We start from the raw sequence: 19,032 nt of genomic DNA on the forward strand, positions 1-19,032 counted from the left end.
AGGTATAATGTGACTTTCAATTTGAATGTTCTAACGTCTGTCGTTATATTTTCGTCAACTTCTTAGATGTTGAATAAGTTGGTTCATCGTTCATGAGTCAACTCGTACTTAGGTATAAATGTCCATCATACTTAAAGTTTGGCTTAGCCAAACTGATATTTTTCGTTCATCTTAAGGCCCTTTATAGGTAGGTAAAACACCATTACACAACTTATAAAAAATATCCCCTACTACTTTATTAAATTCCCTTATTAATAGAAATACATACTTGGCTTTTTTAAAGTATCAGACAAAGATGGCAACGATAAGCGTAAAGATTTTTTATTTTTATTAATAAGGGAAATAGGAGGATAATGGCCTAATGCCGACACTGTCAGCTGACTTATGTAGTTGTTTACAAAAATATTGTTTCTTGCTTATGAAATTATATTTTTTGTTATAAAAAAAAATTAAAAGAACTTAGATTGTGAAGTCAGTCGAAATTGCAGGTGTGGAAGTTGAGTTTTTATTGGAGGCTGGAGAGCTATATTAATTTTAATGTCTGTGATAATATTTTTTGTAAAACTTATTAATTATACTATGATCTATAAACCTCTGGCATATTGTAGAAGTTATTTATAAATATAATTTTTGGTGTAATTTGGTTTTTTAATCAGGGCGAGCGAAACGAGCCCTAGTATATCCCACAACCTGAACATTTTGTGGTACACTTTACGGAAAAACTATCACGCCTATTGATTTGTGCTTTAACATGTGTTATCATCAGTCAGTCCGGGTGTGACGACGTTCGACGGTTTCTGGCGTTGCGCAGAAGCCCGCGCGGGGGGCAGCAACCCCCCACCGGACGTCGTACGTCGGTGGAGGAATAACGCTAGAGAGACGGCTATTGAAATGTGGAGGGAGTGTAGTTATCTCCGCCAAAGAGGAGGCCGAGCGCATAAGAGAAAGGGAGGCGCTCGACCCCAGAAGACGGCCAAGGCGAAGACTTCGTGCCAACAATGGCGACAACCATGGGCGTACCGAGAGGGGGGCAGGGGGGGCAGAACCTGGGTAATTTGCCCCCCCCTGGCCTAGAACCTGGGTACGCCCATGGCGACAACAACGTCCCGCCATAACCGGGATGCTCAGGGCGGCGGTATGGGGATGCCGTCGCCCATTGCCCTGAGTACCCGAGAGTGACGCGATGTGCAGTGTGCTCCTGCGCATCGGGACAAAACGCAGTGGAATGGCCTAGAAGCAAGCCCCCATTGGGGCCTCTGCTCGGCCTGGGGAGCGAGTAAAACGCTCCCATCGAGAAGAGTCTGCAGCCCACTAAGCAGACATCTGCTGATGAAGTTGTGGTGTCGTACAGTTCCGGCGACGTCCGTCAGGAAGCGGCGGCCAGGAACACCGTAGAGTTTAAGTGGGTAGGGCCGCGGCACACACCATCTTCGAGTGCCACATATCCGCAGTGAGAGTCCCCATCCCCTGCGGAATGCGTCACAGCATTTCTCTACGTAAAAAAAAAGGTGTGACGACGTGAGCCCTCACAAAGCTCGGCTTTTGGCTAGCTTACGTAAAAATTACAATTTGAAATAATGTACGGTCTAAGATAAAAACATAGAGACATATCTTATAATTACAAAGTTTTCCTACCTTCTTTCCAAGTTTGCCGAGTAGGCTTGGTTCAAGGTATTCCAGCAGATTGGACTGAGGATGACATTTTGGCTAATGTTACTCTGCCTTACGGTTGTGGGGAAATTTTAAAATTTAGGCGTTTAAAGAAAAAAAGCATTGTAAATAATACTGCACAGTTTGTTAATACTGAGTCTGTAGTTTTTACATTTGACGGCCAAACTTTACCTAAAAGAATTTTCATATTATGCTATAACTCTTTGCCTGTTGACTTATACATTTACCCAACCATACAGTGTTACAATTGCTGTAGGTATGGGCATGTTAAGTCACAGTGCAGATCAACTCCCAGATGTTTCCGATGCGGTCAGAGTCACTGTGGTGACAAATGTTCAGTAGATGAGGATTCGGTGTTTTGTTGTTTATGATTATTATTTACCGTTATAACATTTACCGATATCAATTCCAATTTTTACCGTTATTTCTAGTATCGGGTAAATTTTCATACCGTTATCTATGCCCTTGAAGCAATAACGTTATGAAAAAATACCGGTATTTGAAGCCCTGTGATATACTCCGACGAAAGCTACATTTATTAGGTGTTCCCATCCCTTGCTAAGAACTTTCTCCAACAGGATTGGAGTAAGGACTGGGCACGAACGAGTCATAAAAAAGGTGTACAATATAGGCTAATACAACCTGAGATTCAGTTCAGACCTTGGTTTTTCAAAATCAAATTATCAAAAAGCACAACTTCTTCTTTAATAAGAATGAGGTTAGGACATGTCCTGACTCCGGCCCACCTAAAAAGGATACGAATTCGCAACAATGATGCTTGCGATTGCGGTTTGGAAGTGGGTGATTTGAATCATATTATTCTTTCCTGTCCTCTGTATGATCACTCCTGCCTTTATGATAGTCTCTCCTCTATGTCTATACCCTTTCCTACTTCCGTACCAACTTTATTAAATTCAAGTAACAAATTAGTTTATTCGTGTTTATCTCAATATTTACGTAGCAACTCCATTACCCTTTAGTATATTATTATACCTTGTAGTGAAACTTCCTAACTAGATCCGAAATCCTAAATTCCGTACTTATTTTGCTTTTCCACCGCCTATTCCCTACCTTTGTATATGGCAAAGTACACCGCCGGTGTCAGTGCCAAAAATCAAACAAAAAAAAACGTCTAAGGATGTCATTGTCAAATTTTGCAGCTGAAGAAGGTACATATATTCGTGATAACAATATAAGATTGTGATGTCTCTACTAACATTTGTGTTTGTGTTTGTTTTAGGTTAATCAACTCCTGTAAATATGTAATTTTGTTTTGTAACCGTACACGTCTTGTTACTTCACCAGACCTTCGCTACATAGAGCAAAGTCCTTTAAGCCACTCTGACATTGGCAACTCACCGAGGCGGCCATTTTTAAAAGAAGAAGAAGAAGAAGCGCAGAGCAAAGTCTTTTCAAAAAAAACTCTGACACTGGCAACCAGTGTTGCCAACTTAGTGGAATTTCCACTAGATCTGGTGGTTTAGACGTACCTTTCGCCGGGAAAAATTTGGTTTTAGTGGCTAGTGGATTTCTTAGTGGATTAGATTATTTAAGTTAGTGGTAGCTTCGACGTTAAACCACTAGATTTTTTTTATGTTTCTAACTCTTGAAGACGCACACTGGAAACTTAATTATATTATTATTATCTTTATTCGTTTTGCCGCATTCTAACGCTGATATAGAGCGATTATTTAGCATGATGAATGTTGTCAAGACTTAACAGAGAAACCGGATGAAGTGTCGCCTTTCTTTCGTGCAAGGTTAGCACGCGAAGGCAAATGCTGAAATAACAACATAATACCAAATGCAATATTACAAAAATTAAAACTAAAGAAATTTATTCTTCACAAACTGAACAAGTAAATGACAATGATTCCTCTGAGTCTGAAGACGTTCATCTTTACTCTTTAGTTAAGTACCTACTTATACATACATGGGCGTACCGAGGGGGGACCAGCTGCCGCTGCCGCAGGTAACTAAAGTTTTCCTTTTTGTAGTAACAAAAATAATTATTTCATAATATTAGTAACGTTGTTGTTGTATTATTTTCAAATTATATTCAGAGAGATTGTTGTTGTCTTTACGTTATTTAGTGGAATTCTGGTGGTTTGAGAGGCCATTTAGGTTTTAGCGGTTTCTGGTGGTTTACGCTGCTGAATTTGGTGGGTTAGTAAAAAAAAGTTGGCAACACTGCTGGCAGCTCACCGAGTCAGCCATTAAGAAGAAGAAGAAGAAGCGTTTTTTCGTAAAATTATTGGTTTCAATAGTTTCTTTTTCCGTTACTCATAAACAGTTATTGATTTAATTTGTGTCTTTCTCTTTCGAATTTTGAAAGGAGAACCAAGTGAGAAGAAGGTACGAAAATTTGAGTTTGCTAGTCACAAAAGTGTGCCCAGTGGATGGCTTTGTAGTTGTCGCCATGGAATACCACTTGGCACGCTTGAAAACCAGCTCTTACAGGTTGCACAAGACTGCCTATCGTGCTGTGGATAGCGGATACCTTCACTGTAATACAGTAGTGGTTTTGCATAAGGCTCGTCTCTGTTTTTATCCTCAGAGAAGTCTTTTGTGAAGCCACTTAATTCCTCGATTTTCTTTTCGTTATACGCCAAACACGCCGACATGAAAGTCTGCAGTTAGCGATGGAAAAGTCCAACTGTTTGTGTACATTGGACTTTTATTGCTATCGTTATTTGCGGATGATCTTTCAGCTGCTTCATAAGTATCAATTTAATGATAAAGGTAAATTAAATCACATTTTAGTGTTTAATTTAGTACTTATATTTTATTTTGTATGTTCATTGATCACTAAGGTAAGTATGAAGTTATAATGAACATTGCGCAATACATATTCTTAATACATTTGTCAATTTAATTAACTTACTACTAAGGACTCAATAATCACTTATATTTACAGCGGGAGTATTCACAATTTCTTTTTCACTGAAATTCATTATAATATAATTATTATAAGTCAGCTCAGTCATGAGTTAATGTTGACTGTCCCTGTTATATTTGTGTGTTTTAGAATCTAAGTTGAACAGGAAGTGTATATGTTTAGCAAATTAACTAACAGACCAACAGAAAGCAAAAAGAAATTGTATAAAAGAACTAGATGTCCCGCGCGGCTTCGCCCGCATATTTTAGGAATTTCACATAAACCGTACATTTTCGAATAAAAATAGCTATAAATACTCCTTTCACTTGGTCTACTCTATATAAGTGCCAAATATTGCTATACAAATTGCTCCAGTAGTTCGTGAGATAAACCCTTTCTAATATTTTCCCCGTTTTTACCACATTTTCCTGAGTTTCTTCGGTCGTATTAGTCTTAGCGTGATAATATAATATCGCCTATAGCCTTACTCGATAAATGAGATATCTAACACTGAAATAAGTTTTCAAATCGGACATGTAGTTCCTGGGATTAGCGCATTCAAGCAAACATACTCTTCAGGTTTATAATATTAAGTATAGATTTTTTTAAATTATCGCTTGACAAACTCGAGCCTCGATCTAAGTCAGGCCACACATTCTCCGAAATTTCTGATCAGAAACAGTTGAACGTCCGCGCTGTCTCTTACATTTTGTTCTGAGCCGAGTGAGCTCGAACTCACTGGAAGGATATTTCGGATAGTGTGCGGGGTGGCGGTCCGGCCAAATTCAACTGTTCCTGATCAGAATTTGGACAATGTGCGGCCGGGCTAAAAGACTATGAAAAGGCTCATAATCATGGGACGATGCATGGTATAATATTATGGTAGTGATGATGATGATGATGATGAATGTAATTTCCATAGTAGCATATGCTTTCCGTTCTTAAAACAACGCCGAAACTCCCAAACTTGTATCTATAAAGAATCAGGAGTTCTCTCAGCACCTTCCGAACCACGGTATACCAGGTATACCTCGGTGCAAAATCTTACTTGTTTGTAGCATATGCTTAGAATACTTCTCACGAAACCGAAGTCACCACATGTTTCCCCATAAATTTTGAGGAGTTCCCTCGATTACTTACGGATCCTTCATCAGATCACCACTTTTGTGAATATAATACCAAATTGGGATGATACCCTACATACCAAAAGAAAAATTTTGAAAATCGGTTAACAAACGGCGGAGTAATCGTTGAACATAAGAAAACGAACATAACACCTCCCCCATTTTGAAAGTCGCTTAAAATTGTAGCCTATGTATTATTCTGATGTATAAGCTATATTAGTGTAAAGTTTCATTAAAATCCGTTCAATAGTTTTTGCGTGAAAGAGTAATAATAATAATAATACTCCCCACACCGGTTTCGGTGACGGTGGCCGGTTTCATTGAAACCAGACCAGGTACGCAGGAGTAATTTTATAGTGCCCAAGTGTGTGCGCAGTACACAAGAGCACTCTCTATTCCTTTACTCTCATAACCCAGTGGGACGGAAGACCGACACGACTGGCGAGAGATCAGGCGCAGGACCGACTTTTTACATGCCCATCCGACGCATGGATCATCTTACTTGTCAGACAATCAGGTGATCAGCCTGCATTGTCCTAACCAAACTTGGAAATAACATGTTTCCAACGCGGGATTCGAACCCACGACCTCCGGAGTCGAGAGCGACGCTCTAACCACTAGACCACGGAGGCGTTGAAAGAGTAACAAACATCCATACATCCAAACAAACTTTCGCCTTTATAATATTAGTAGGATAGTGAAGCTGGTTTAAGGAATTGTGAAAACACTCTTACATACTTTAGTTTATTAAAAGAAGTCATGAAAAGCTAGATTTATGTATTGTTAGTTAATTATATCAATAATATTATACTTTGTAGAGTTGATTCAATTTATATCGCAACTACTAATAATTTTCTGTAGTTTCCGGATTTGCTTAATAAGAAACCATTTTAGGCAAACCAAAGGATGAGTGAATTAATGGAATGCGATGAGCCCCAAAACAAGAAGCGTAAGTACGAGGATGTAGGTGAAGTTGACATAAAAGATAATATTGACTTTACCCAAGACACCACTGAGGTTAGCAATAGTTTTACTATCAATGACAAGTACAGCAATATAGTGTCCCAGGATGAGGTAGAGAAGTTGAAAGAGTTTAAGGTGTTGGACGAAGTCAAATCAAACGATGAAGACAGTAATGATGAGGAATCTAACAGTTCTGAAGGTAAGTTCAATAATTATGTTTCCTGAAGTGTCTCTTGTGCTTTCTTAATAATAAAATGAACTACGCCGGCGCCGGCAGGGGGGTGCCAGGTGGTGCACTTGCACCCCTTGGGAATCTCGGGATCAACAGGAATTATTAAAATAAAAAGCAGTCTATTGAAAATCATTTTTTTATATACATCATTTTCATAAAATGTAGGTAATGTTTCGGCACTAAATGGATTTTGACGAAAATAGACAGTCACTGTTGTTCGTAAAAAGAAAAGAATAAAAAACTAAAATCTGCACCCCTTGGAAATAATTTCTGCCGGCGCGGCGCCCATGGTCTACATATTATTATGATGTTTTGTTCCTGTCTGATACATAAGGGAAACTTCTAAACAGACAACGATCAAGCATTGTGCATTGTGCATTTATAACTATAATGTCTGTAAATACTGTAAATCTTTCTATTTGTACCTATTAGTGGTTACAGTGACAGTTTCATTAGAAAAACATTTCCCGTTTAAAGAACTGTTAGCAAATTGATTCACTGTTCACATTTATTATTTAAATGTATTTTTAAATAAATTAGTTATTATAATTTTTCGTAATCTCTTTTCATAATAATAAATTTATACTTACTAAATGTCAGTAATTTCGTAACAAAACATTACAAAAATAAATATATAAAGACAATTTTGTAAATTTCTTTTAATGATTGAAAGTCGTTTAGAAAGGTTGTATTTTTCTTATAGATGGATCAGAAGGGTTGCCAGGGGAGGAGATTGAGAAGATGTTGGATGAGGACTTACCCGAGGATTTCAAAGGAGACCCTAAACCAAAAGAAAAACCTTACATAAAGCGCACAAAAATAGTTCTGGAAGGTACCATAAGCATGTTCGAAAAATTATTATTTGTTAGATGACTATTTAGTTTAAAATTGGACAGTGTAGAGATAATGTGATCGGATCGTTGTTATTTTATGTGTTTTATTTCATATAGAAAAAGGAGTTAACCATTTTGAAATACTTCCACTCGATTGGATGATGATTAGACACTGCAGTGGTATCCCAATATACATGCACAGAGGTACGAGAGTCTGTACTCTTTCAAAGCCCTATTTCCTAGGGGAAGGGAATACTAGGGTAAGAAAAATTTATTTACATGCATGAAAAATTAAATTAAGAAATTTATGAAAACCCCCGCCAAACAACTTTAAAAAGTAATGAAATAATATTTACTGCCTTCAAGTTCAAATAATTCCTAACTTGTGTAAAGTAATATTTTAGTCCATAATTGTTGTCACGGTGTGTTGGGGGACCGCTAAGTAAACTACAGTCTACAACCGCCAAGTCGCTGATTATCTCGATTCAGTTTGCTGTGAATTGATCCTTAAACTTGTTATGTGAAACATCTACATTAGCGGTCCCCCGACACACCTTGACAACAATTATGGACTAAAATATTACTTTACACAAGTTAGGAATTATTTGAACTTGAAGACAGTAAATAATATTTCATTACTTTTTAAAATTGTTTGGCGGGGGTTTTCATAAATTTATTAATTTAATTTTATTTCATACTTTTTAAACTTGTGTTGGTTATAGTGCAGAATATTAATTCCTATCAACAGATTCATATTCTCATGATTACCATATTTTATCAATGTCCTTTTCGATGAGGCCGTTAATATGAGCCCAAACATGAAACCTCCACTTTGGTTTCATACGAAGCTAGGTTCCTATAGAATCCAGGTGATGCTGCAGTAGCAGCGTGTAAATATTTAGTGTTAATCAAAATCAGCCCAAACACGAAACCTCTGCTCTAAGTTGGCGAGGAGTCGGATATCCTATTGATTACCAGGTGCTGCTGCAACACCAGGTCAACTTTCCATTATTATGTGTATATGTATGATGTATATTCACAACTAGAATGAAATATAAAACCCATCAAACGACTACAAAGTTGCTAACGGCCTTTCATGAACCAGATAAACCCTGATTGTCCAGCACTGAGCAGGCTGATGATGATGAATTATAGCTAAGAACATTCTCGATCATGTCAGCTTTCAAACAAAAAAAACTAGATCAAAATCGGACCACCCGTTTGGACGCTACGATTCCACGGACAGATACACACACAGACAAACAGACAGACAGACACGTCAAACTTATAACACCCCTCTTTTTTGTCGGGGGTCAAAAACTATTAATTAAATTGTGAAATTTTGTGAAGATTGCTATTTTACCAGTTCATCAGTGCAACCCTGGCCCTAAAAAGTGTTTTATTTGATTAACTTTTTTATTAATTGCAGAGACATGATATACCTATTAGTTCTATACCATGTTTGGCGTACCGACGTGGATTAGAAGAAGAGAAAAAGCAGAAGGAAATTGATCGCAGAATTGCAGAACAAATAAAAAATGGAACCTGGGCACAGCCAGATAAAAACAAATCAAATGTAGAAAAAAATAGTGAAAATGCTGAAACCAATAATAGCAATAATGTAGAAAAAGATGTTGCACAAAAAGATTCTGCAGAGATTAGTTCAAACTCCATCAATGATGTTGAATTAATAGACACAGAGAATAAAGAAGAAGGGAAAGTTGATGAAAATGAAAAGCCCAAATGTCCTATGAGATTTATTCAATCAACTGCTGACTCTAGTCATACATCAAACGATAAAATAGAAAATGACAAATCTTCAAATGAAGTAACTTCTACTGTTACTGATCTAAAAGAAGAAAATATTTTAACGAATGATATAAATAATGGAGAAAGCTCAAAAGATGAAGAAAAAGAGCCAAGTAATCAAGAAACCGAAAAAGAGAAAACTACAGAAAGTAATGAACAATCTCAGGAAGAAGTTCCTGTTAGTCAACAACCGGTTGTTTTACCCGGAGGGATGGTAGTGCCTCCGCCTCGGGTAGAAACTGTCAATATGAGCTGGAAATCGCAGCATCTAACTCCAGAACAAGTTAATGACTACTGTAAAACGCTGTTCAAATTTAAATATGTGAATATTATGCATTTCAAGTAAGTTTTATTTATATTACTAGATGACGCCCGTACGTTGCTCCAAAACTCGTTTATCGCGCGGGAACCGTACATTTTTTCGGGATAAAAAGTATCCTATATCCTTTCCCGGGACTCAAAGTATCTCCATACCAAATTTCAGCAAAATCGGTCCAGCGGTTTGGGCGTGAAGAGGTAACAGACAGACAGACAGACACACTTTCCCATTTATAACATTAGTATGGATATGGATATTATATTTTCATACACATACAAACAGACATTCTGATACAGTCCCGTCTGTATATACGCGCGTACGGTAATATCAAGTGTGCTAGTAAATAATTGTATTTACCTCAAAAATATTTATTCATCAAATAACTATTACAAATCTGCCTATTGTTAGTATGGACCATTGGAACAGTCTTATGACAGGCAAAGACATCCAACCTTAAATAGTTATATGTTGCATAAATATTAAATAGGATAAAAAAATATATCATAATATCTTTATTCAATTATTGAACATGTACTATCAGAGAAGTTGATTCCTAGGCAGTTTGGGACCTACATAGCTTGGTTAAGTCAAACCCAAATCAAATGTTACGCGGTAGAGCCATGTTTCGGCACGAATGGGCCGGGTCGACCGGAGAAATACCACGGGCTCACAGAAAACTGGCGTGAAACAGCGCTTGCGCTGTGTTTCGCTGAGTGAGTGAGTTTACCGAAGGTCCAATTCCCTACCCTTTCCTTCCCTATTCCGCGGCAACGCACCTGCAGCTCTTCTGATGTTGTCTGTCAACTGCCTAGGAATCAATTTCCTCGATGGTACTTACATACAATATACTACACATATTTTTGTTTCAAAAGAAAAACATTCTTTTTTAAACTTCATAATATTATGCGCACTACGAATAATAAAAACTAAGGAATCGTAACTCCCATACTATTACCAGAGTAGACAGAATGATAGAGTATGCCGACTTAGAACTGATGTTGAAATTTTTAAATTTGACGTATTATGACGAAAATTGTCGCTAGGGTTGTTAACTTGTTACCTACGAATTTAAAACTATGACATATTCGATGGACGTGTTCCTCATTGGTCGTATTGTTGTTTGTGTTTGGGCACATGCGATTAAAATTGTCAGAATCCAATTTTGAAATCTTTATTTTAAATATTTAAAAATAAATTATATCAGCCAGCGCGAGGCACATTCCGTTCATAATCCTAGTGAAACCCGACGAATTTGACAGATATTGAAACCTGTCCGTATCTTTGCAGTCGAACTACTGGTCGTTATGTCTATTGTGCTATTACCGTTTTAAATTTGGTTCCTTTTGATCTGCCATGTAACGTCAGCCTAGTACCGCTCAATACTACCTAAATATTGCAAATGTATTGAAATGTGTACCTAAGGTACACTTTTTTGACAAGTATTGTGGAGCATGTTTTTTGACGGAGTTACTTTTCCTTAGTTTTTATTATTCGTAGTATGCGCATAATAATTTTGAAAGATATTAACTGGTATGATAATATATCGAATGCTCGCTAACTTTAGGCGCTGGGCTGACCGTCGTAAGTACACGAAGGCACGGAAACGGCTGCAGTGCCCGACTCTGGCGGAGGGGACCAAACTAGTCACTATACCCGCCGTCAACACTGGACAAGATAATGGTTTGTGGTATTTAATCCTTCGATCGTGGATTCTTGGAAATCTATAGTTATTCTATTGTGTCTCGCTCACCGGTGAGCTTATGGGGCTTGATGGGTTAAAATATGTAATGTGAAGGCCTCTATTGAACTTACTAATTTAATAATACACTCTCACATCCAATTTTATGTTACACAAAAATATTGAACATGGATTTGAAAAGTTAAGTGCGGTAAGGTAGTCTGACCTAGCGAATACATGATATCTTAAAATTTTCTCGATACAAAAAAATCACTAAAATGCATCCAATTTTCACATCATAATATATTGCCAAAACCGTGCAATAATTGTCTCAGTTAGTATTTTAACACATTGTATAAAATTCTATCGCCGAGGGACTGGTCTGACGGAATTTCAAAATGTTGTATATTTATCGAGTTATTAAGAAAAAACTAGCTTGGCGATGATTCCCCGTCATCCTTTTTCAAATATATGAAAGACGGGCATGAGTGTGAAGAGAGAAGGATGATGTTTGATTTTTTGCTTTAATTTGCTTTCTTAAGCCATAAATTATAGCCCATAATATTTCGATGTTGTGATGCGCCACTGCCTACAACATACGAAAGGATTTACCGTTACAGGTGGCCGTGCTAACAAGCGAGACTGGGTGATGAATATGAACGGACGCAGCTACCTCTCAGTCTTTCATGAGTATGTTCATCGAGCACTGCAGAAGGAACTAGTCTATGACTTCAAGCAGCTCGGTAAGTAATTTACGTTAGAGCATCAGAGAAAATTAAAAGTAGGCAGAGTAATAAAAATAAAGATTTCTGGTTGGCTTCATTTATGTGTGAGCTAAGTTATTAAATTGCCAGTCGGCAATTTGGCATAATAAAGATAACGAAAAGTAGCGTAGTTTCATGCACGTGTATGTGTGTAAAAATGTGGCTTCACCCTTTATAATAGACAGTAGTCACAAGTTTTTTAATCCATTTGCCCATAAATAAGGTTTAAAATAAATACTCTGTCAGTGCTGCCACTTTTACAGTGACCTTTTTGACTCATACACATCCTTAAGTTATATCACTTTGTTTTCAACTTTCTTTGTTTTCAAGAAATGAAAACAATTTATACCGTTATGCTCGATTTACACGGATGACTAACGGGTCGATTTTAGTCGCGCGGCAAGTCACCAGTGGAATCGCCTGTCCAAGCCGAATCGCCATCCCCATTTAAGGTGGCCATACACGGGACAATTATCGTAACGATTTATCTCCTCGATGTTAAAATCGAACGACAAATTGTACGTGTGTAGCAATATCGCAAACGATTTTACGTTCAAAAGATCGATTGGACGATTTTCTTGACGATCGATCGAAACGATAAATTGTCCCGTGTATGGGCACCTTTACACATTCTACAAAAATCGCTTGTGCCGCCCGAGAGCTCCGCTATGTAAATACATAGCGGAGCTCTCGCTCGCGATCGCTTGCGACTGAGCGTTTGCATGCTTGCAGTTTGCACGGTCGATTTTAGTCACCTTTGATATAGATTGGCCGCACGACTTTGGGGCTTGCGGCTTTAGACGCATGCGGCGTAGTCGATTTGCCATTAGACGGTCGATTTTCGCCGTGCGGCGTAAATCGTGCAGCTTTAGTCATCCGTGTAAATCCACCATTAGAGTCTGGGTGCCATCGAAATTCTCATACAAACGTAATACCAAGATCATTTCCCATACAAGAATGTTTACCATATTTGAGTTATTATTCAGCTTAAGATAGTAATTACCTAGGTTCCTGTACAAAGATTTACTTAAGCTGAATAATAAAAAGCTGAATAATAACTCAAATATGGTAAATATTCCCGTATGGGAAATGATCTTGGTATTACGTTTGTACGAGAATTTCGATGGCACTCGGACTCTTAAGAACATGGTTCAGGCTATCACCAAATGAGGAGGACTCTCAGATTACAATTAGCTTGAAATAATTTCCAGAGAACGCATCAATGCCGTACCAAGCGACCGTGTTTATAGACGGCATGCAATACGGCGTTGGACTCGGCTCGAGCAAGCGGCAGGCCAAATCCGCAGCCGCCAAGGCCTCCATACAGATACTGATACCCGAGATGAAAGAGTTCCTGGAGCCTAATAATAGCACGGACCCGGATTTCACGGTAATACAGCAACATTATTGAGGGCGTGTTGTATTAAAAACGCAGTAAAATTCAAGACCGTGCTTTATTCAGTGATAAAGCAAGACGCTTAATAAAATGATGAGCCATCGGAATAAAAACAATATTGAATGATATCTCTCATACATTTGACCGTTTAAATATAGCCCTAAGGGGGTATGAACTTTTGTGGCATAGGCCATCTTGATTTTTTTTCAAAATTTCCGAGCTCGATATAAGTGGTATATTTGGATAGAGGACACATAAACAAACAAAAAATGTTTAATAACACGGTATCGTAAAGTGTCACGTTTCCGAGATATTTGGAAGTAAAGATCGCCATTTGTGTCCCTCATAGGTGGTCGGAAATTTTGAAAAAAAAAAAACCAAAATGGCCGGCGGCTAGATATGCCAGGCTCCATACAAAAATGTTCGAAACTGTCATAAAACATGTGCACAGTGCATTTCGATGAAATTTCATAGAACTATTTCTTTGACTAGTTTACTTTTTTCCGTTATTTATTAAGGTGAGTCTCTGGTAGGTAACACTACGCTTCAGCGGAGCGACACGACACTTCACGTTCCATAGTGCGGCTTGCCTCATACGGTTTCATACAAAGAATATTAGGCCGTAACCTGTCGCGTCGCTTTGTTGCAGTGTACTTTACGCCTAGTGCGGCCTCACCTTTATTTGTACGGTAAAGCTCACCAAACCTTTCCCCAACTTTTGCTAACTTCACCACGTATAATAAGGATGTTGACAAGGTCAGAGATTAGCAGATTTTTTTAAATAAAACAAAGATATAACGGTAAAAAATAAGCATTTTTAAAATTTTAGCTTTTTTAACTTATGTATTTTTTGTTATGCGCCTTCAAAGTTGGATTGAGTAGCAGTTTGTTTGGAGCATTTATGGCAGGTCTATTTTATGAGGTTTTTGAATTGTTCTATCTTGGAAAGTTTTTAGCTAACACAGTAATTCTTTCACTGATGTTTATATTTCGGAAAGGTCCTTTAATTACAAAAAAAATTGTCATCATGCCTATTCCAGTTCTTTGACTACGTGGGTATCGAGGACCCGCGTATACCGGAGTTGTGCAGCACGGCGTGTGAACCCTCACCCCACGCGATACTGCGGACCTGTCTCCTGAGGAACTTCGGAGCTAATGACTGGCATATACACACTGAGGTAGGCTTTACTTAAGGTTGGGTTGCACCAACTAACTTTAACTATAACTGTAACTTTAACTACAATGCAAAATGTCAAATCGTTGGTTAAAGTTAAAAATGGACGCAATTAAGACGCTATATTTAACCATAACCATAGAGCTCGACAAGGTTTTTAATGCACGTGGCGAAAAAAGTAACTAACGCTGTCATCATACAAAAACTCCATTTTTTACCAGCAGCGCCCCCGCCCACGTTCATTTATAACCTTGTTGGACCAACTGTCACCTGTCAATTTCTCCGGTCAAAGGTAAGGTTAAAGTTAAAGTTAAATTTAGCCTTAACTATAACCATAACTTTAACCACGCCTCTGGTGCAACCCAACCTAAGGCCGGTATCAAGACACGGTTCAGGCTCTGTGATTGGTTGGCTGTCAAAATTTGGACCAATCACAGAGCCGAACGGCGTCTTGAGACCGGGTCGCATCTTAAGTACTGACTATTTATACCAGCCTAAGTGTGCGTTTACACGAGTCGACTGCTCCACTATAACAGAGCAGTCGACTGACGTAAAGTTATTGCGTTAAACTTCTTTCTTGCGATAAATTTCAGAGACACTGGAGCACTCGCTCATGTATATGTCGCAAGTCATCTAGTTGAATCTGCTATTTGATTGAATGACTAGCGAATTTAGAAGCGTACAAAAGTTGCCAATGTGTCTGATTGCGATTTACCAACACCATAGATACCTAAAGGAACATTGCGCCTTCCTCTTCCTTTTTTGCCAAGTAATCTTAAAGTTGTGCGCGGCCTATACTTAGTGGAGCTGCAAACTGGTATAAATTCGTTGAGCAAAACCCTTTTTTGTGAACAATAATTATTCTTAACACTTAGCAGAGATGCAGAGTGCCATTTACCAAAACGACAAGTAAGATAAGACGATGATTGATTTTAGTACTTACTATGGTTTGCTACTAGTTGGTTGCATGACTCTGTGTATTATTTTTGAGTCATCTTACAATCTATGTTAATATTTAATTTCAAAGATGAAAAAGCTGGAGTTCCAAAAGATAGAGCTCACCATGAAAGTGGGCAAACACGAGGCCACCGTGGTCTGTAAGAACAAGAAGACGGCGAAACAACGCGCGGCTCAGTCCATTCTACAGGTAGATTGCAATTTATCTTTATTCTTAAAGTCTGGGTTATTAACTGACTTCCAAAGAGGAGGTGGTTTCTCAATTAGACTGTATATATGTTTTTTTTTATCGTTTACAATAATCCAGAATTATTATTGCAAAATATCGTATATCAAGGTATTGTTCAAATAAAAACAACGAGAGAGATAACATAGTATTAAATTCTAGATAAACTTTGGAGCGAGTTTAATTTTTATTATACATATACCTTCTTTTAGTTTGACATATAAACCGCATGAGATTATGCAAGTTACTTGACCCAACATAATTTTATTTTAGTTTATTGGGGTCTCCAAACTGTCTTACATTTTATAATAAAGTAAAGTATACATTTATAAGATTTACTAAAATATGTAAAACCAACGGCGGTGACCACAGATGAATATAATTAGTATAGGAAAAAAATAGAGATCTAGAGAGCGGAGAGTAGAATGTGAACATAATATGAAAGTCATTAAAAAAAACAAATAAATAGTTTTTTGAAATACAATATGAATATCTTTTTCAGGCATTACATCCGCAAGTGCGTTCATGGGGATCCCTTCTGCGTCTGTACGGCTCGCGGTCCGTCAAGAGCTGCAAGGAAAAGAAGTTAGAGGAGCAACAGATAACTTTACTCCAGGACAAAGCGCGGCATAACGAGCCCAACTACGCCGTACTAGATAAACTAAGGCAGGAGATGCAACGACTGAGGGAAAGAGACGCAGCTGTCGTCCCGATAGGCACTGTTCTACTGCCCCATGCGCTCCCCGTACACTCCGCGTCCGGACTCAACAGCGTTGACTTGTGACCGTTGAGAGATTTGAAAATCGAACAGCCGGATAATACTGGTGATATAGGTGACAGTGTTGAATAATAGCGTCTTCGGCATCAAAAACTGTCACAGGGCAGGCCGAATCGATACGAAAATAGCCGAAGCTTAAATCCACCATCTTTATATTTTACCACCAGATGTCGTCCGCAACTCCGTTGCGTCGAAATTCGTTTATCGCGCGGGAACCGTACATTTTTCCGGAATAAAAACTATCCTCCTTTCTCAGGACACAAAATACCTATATGCCAGCAAAACGGTTCAGCGGTTTGACTTTGAAGAGGTAACAGACAGACAGACAGACACACTTTCGCATTTATAATATTAGTATGGATTAAACTTACCATTGTTAGTGCTTCGTGGATCACCGGTTTTGTTCGACTATTTCCGTATCCATTCGGCCTGCCCTGCCCCGAGGCAGTTTAGATGCCGAAAACGCTATTAGATTGTGTATGCTAATATAAAATTGGTATGATTGAGCAAATAGAGCGGTCGACCCGATAGGTACCGATCTCCTGACGGTCCTCCTGATTTGAAAATAGAACAGCCTGTTCAACAGGCCCTGTTGAAAATACTAGTAATGTTGGTGTGAGTGTTGTATAATTCAAACATTATTTCCCTTACAAATAAAAATATTCTGCGAATAACTTACTATTAGTTTTGGTAAAAATAGAATTAGCAATAACAATTAATTGTTAAATGCCCATTAGCAATAATGAAATTAATCGTACTTGCTAAAAAATACGATTGCTAATAATATTATCGTGCGTAGCAATAGTCTGCGATCATGATAAAAAATTCACGTCCGCGCTGTGTTACGCACCGCGGCGCTAACTGTTATTTTTCACTCGCATCGAATGAAAAAAAGCAATTAATGAATTGCGATTTGCCGCGTTTTTAGCAAATAACAAATAGCAAATAACAAAGCAATAACATGTGACATCAAAATTAGCAGCATGCTGTGACATCAAAATTATGCTAATTTTATGAAATTAATAGAAAATAGCATTAATTCCCATTACTACTTACTATGATCAGTCTCTGCTGTCTTTATATGATACAGAAAAGTCAAATGTGTCTTATATTTTCGTTAGTAAAGGAGTATAAGTATAGACCGCGATCTTTAGGATCGTTCGTGAAAAATGTAAGGTTATGATCATTCACCAGTAGCACGAACGTCGTGCTACTGGTAAATGATCATAAAATACGCGGGCATCAGATGGTGACACGGTATTAGTCGCTATTTTAATGGTAGAGATCTCTTAGCCCTAGTTCAGACACAGCGGGAATCGCGCGTTTCCGGTGAAGAAACCGAGCCGAGTAGCAGAGTTGTGATATAAAGCCTTTGCAATACTCGTAAGCTGCGAGCGGTTAAAACGCACGAGTCCAAACCGCGCGGTTCCCGCTGTGTCTGAACAAGCACTGAAAGTTGTGTGCGGTCTAACTCTATCCTACTAGATATTGTGGCTATAGAGTAAGGAAATTTTATGCATTGTAGTATAGTATAAATGTCAATACTCGTTGACAAATTGTAGTCATAGTATCAGTCATGCATTTAGTGTAGATAGAAATTTTATATACCAATATTGAAATTCGTATTATTATAGTAGGAAATATTAAAATAAAATAATTCACTACTTACTTTTACAACCCCACGAAAAATCTGCTACCTATAAGTATGAATTTAGTTTTACATGGTTCCCTATTTCACAATGCAATAATAAGGGAATGAACCAGTCACTACTCACTAAAATAGTATATAATTTTTGATTATTTTTTGTTTTATTAAGAGGGTGACTATTCGTCAACGCACTCTGACATTGGCGATTCACCAAGGAGCCATATTTTAAAAGAAGAAGAAGAACCCCAAAAATCAAACATCGTCCTTCTCTCTTCACACTCACGCCCGTCTATCATATGCCAGGTGAAAAAGGACGACGCGGATTCATCGCCAAATTAGTTTTTTCTCAATAACTCGATAAATATACAACATTTTAAAAATCCGCTAGGTCGATCTCTCAATGATATAATTTTATACAATGTGTTAAAATATTAACTTAGTTCAACGCGTTCACGGTTATGGCAATAAATGAAAAATTCGTGAAAATTAGATGCATCTTTGTGATTTTTTTCTATCGAGAAACATTTAAGGTATCGTGTTTTTGCTCAGATTGAATTCTCGGAAACATAATGTCGTATCTAA

General features: G+C 37.9%; 1 protein-coding gene across 1 annotated transcript; it reads left to right on the plus strand.

Moving 5' to 3' along the window:
* Nucleotides 1-3,906: 3,906 nt before the first annotated feature.
* On the plus strand, nt 3,907-17,128 carry LOC121727965 (microprocessor complex subunit DGCR8). Its single transcript, XM_042116050.1, has 11 exons — nt 3,907-4,026; nt 6,568-6,835; nt 7,572-7,700; nt 7,819-7,961; nt 9,131-9,852; nt 11,394-11,509; nt 12,128-12,250; nt 13,483-13,661; nt 14,708-14,845; nt 15,869-15,988; nt 16,527-17,128. The coding sequence occupies exons 2-11, from the start codon at nt 6,580-6,582 to the stop codon at nt 16,806-16,808; spliced, it is 2,208 nt and encodes a 735-aa protein (XP_041971984.1). The 5' UTR covers nt 3,907-4,026; nt 6,568-6,579; the 3' UTR covers nt 16,809-17,128.
* The last annotated feature ends 1,904 nt before the right edge of the window (nt 17,129-19,032 follow it).

This window comes from Aricia agestis, chromosome 6 (assembly GCF_905147365.1).
Source record: "Aricia agestis chromosome 6, ilAriAges1.1, whole genome shotgun sequence".
Classification (NCBI taxonomy): domain Eukaryota; kingdom Metazoa; phylum Arthropoda; class Insecta; order Lepidoptera; family Lycaenidae; genus Aricia; species Aricia agestis.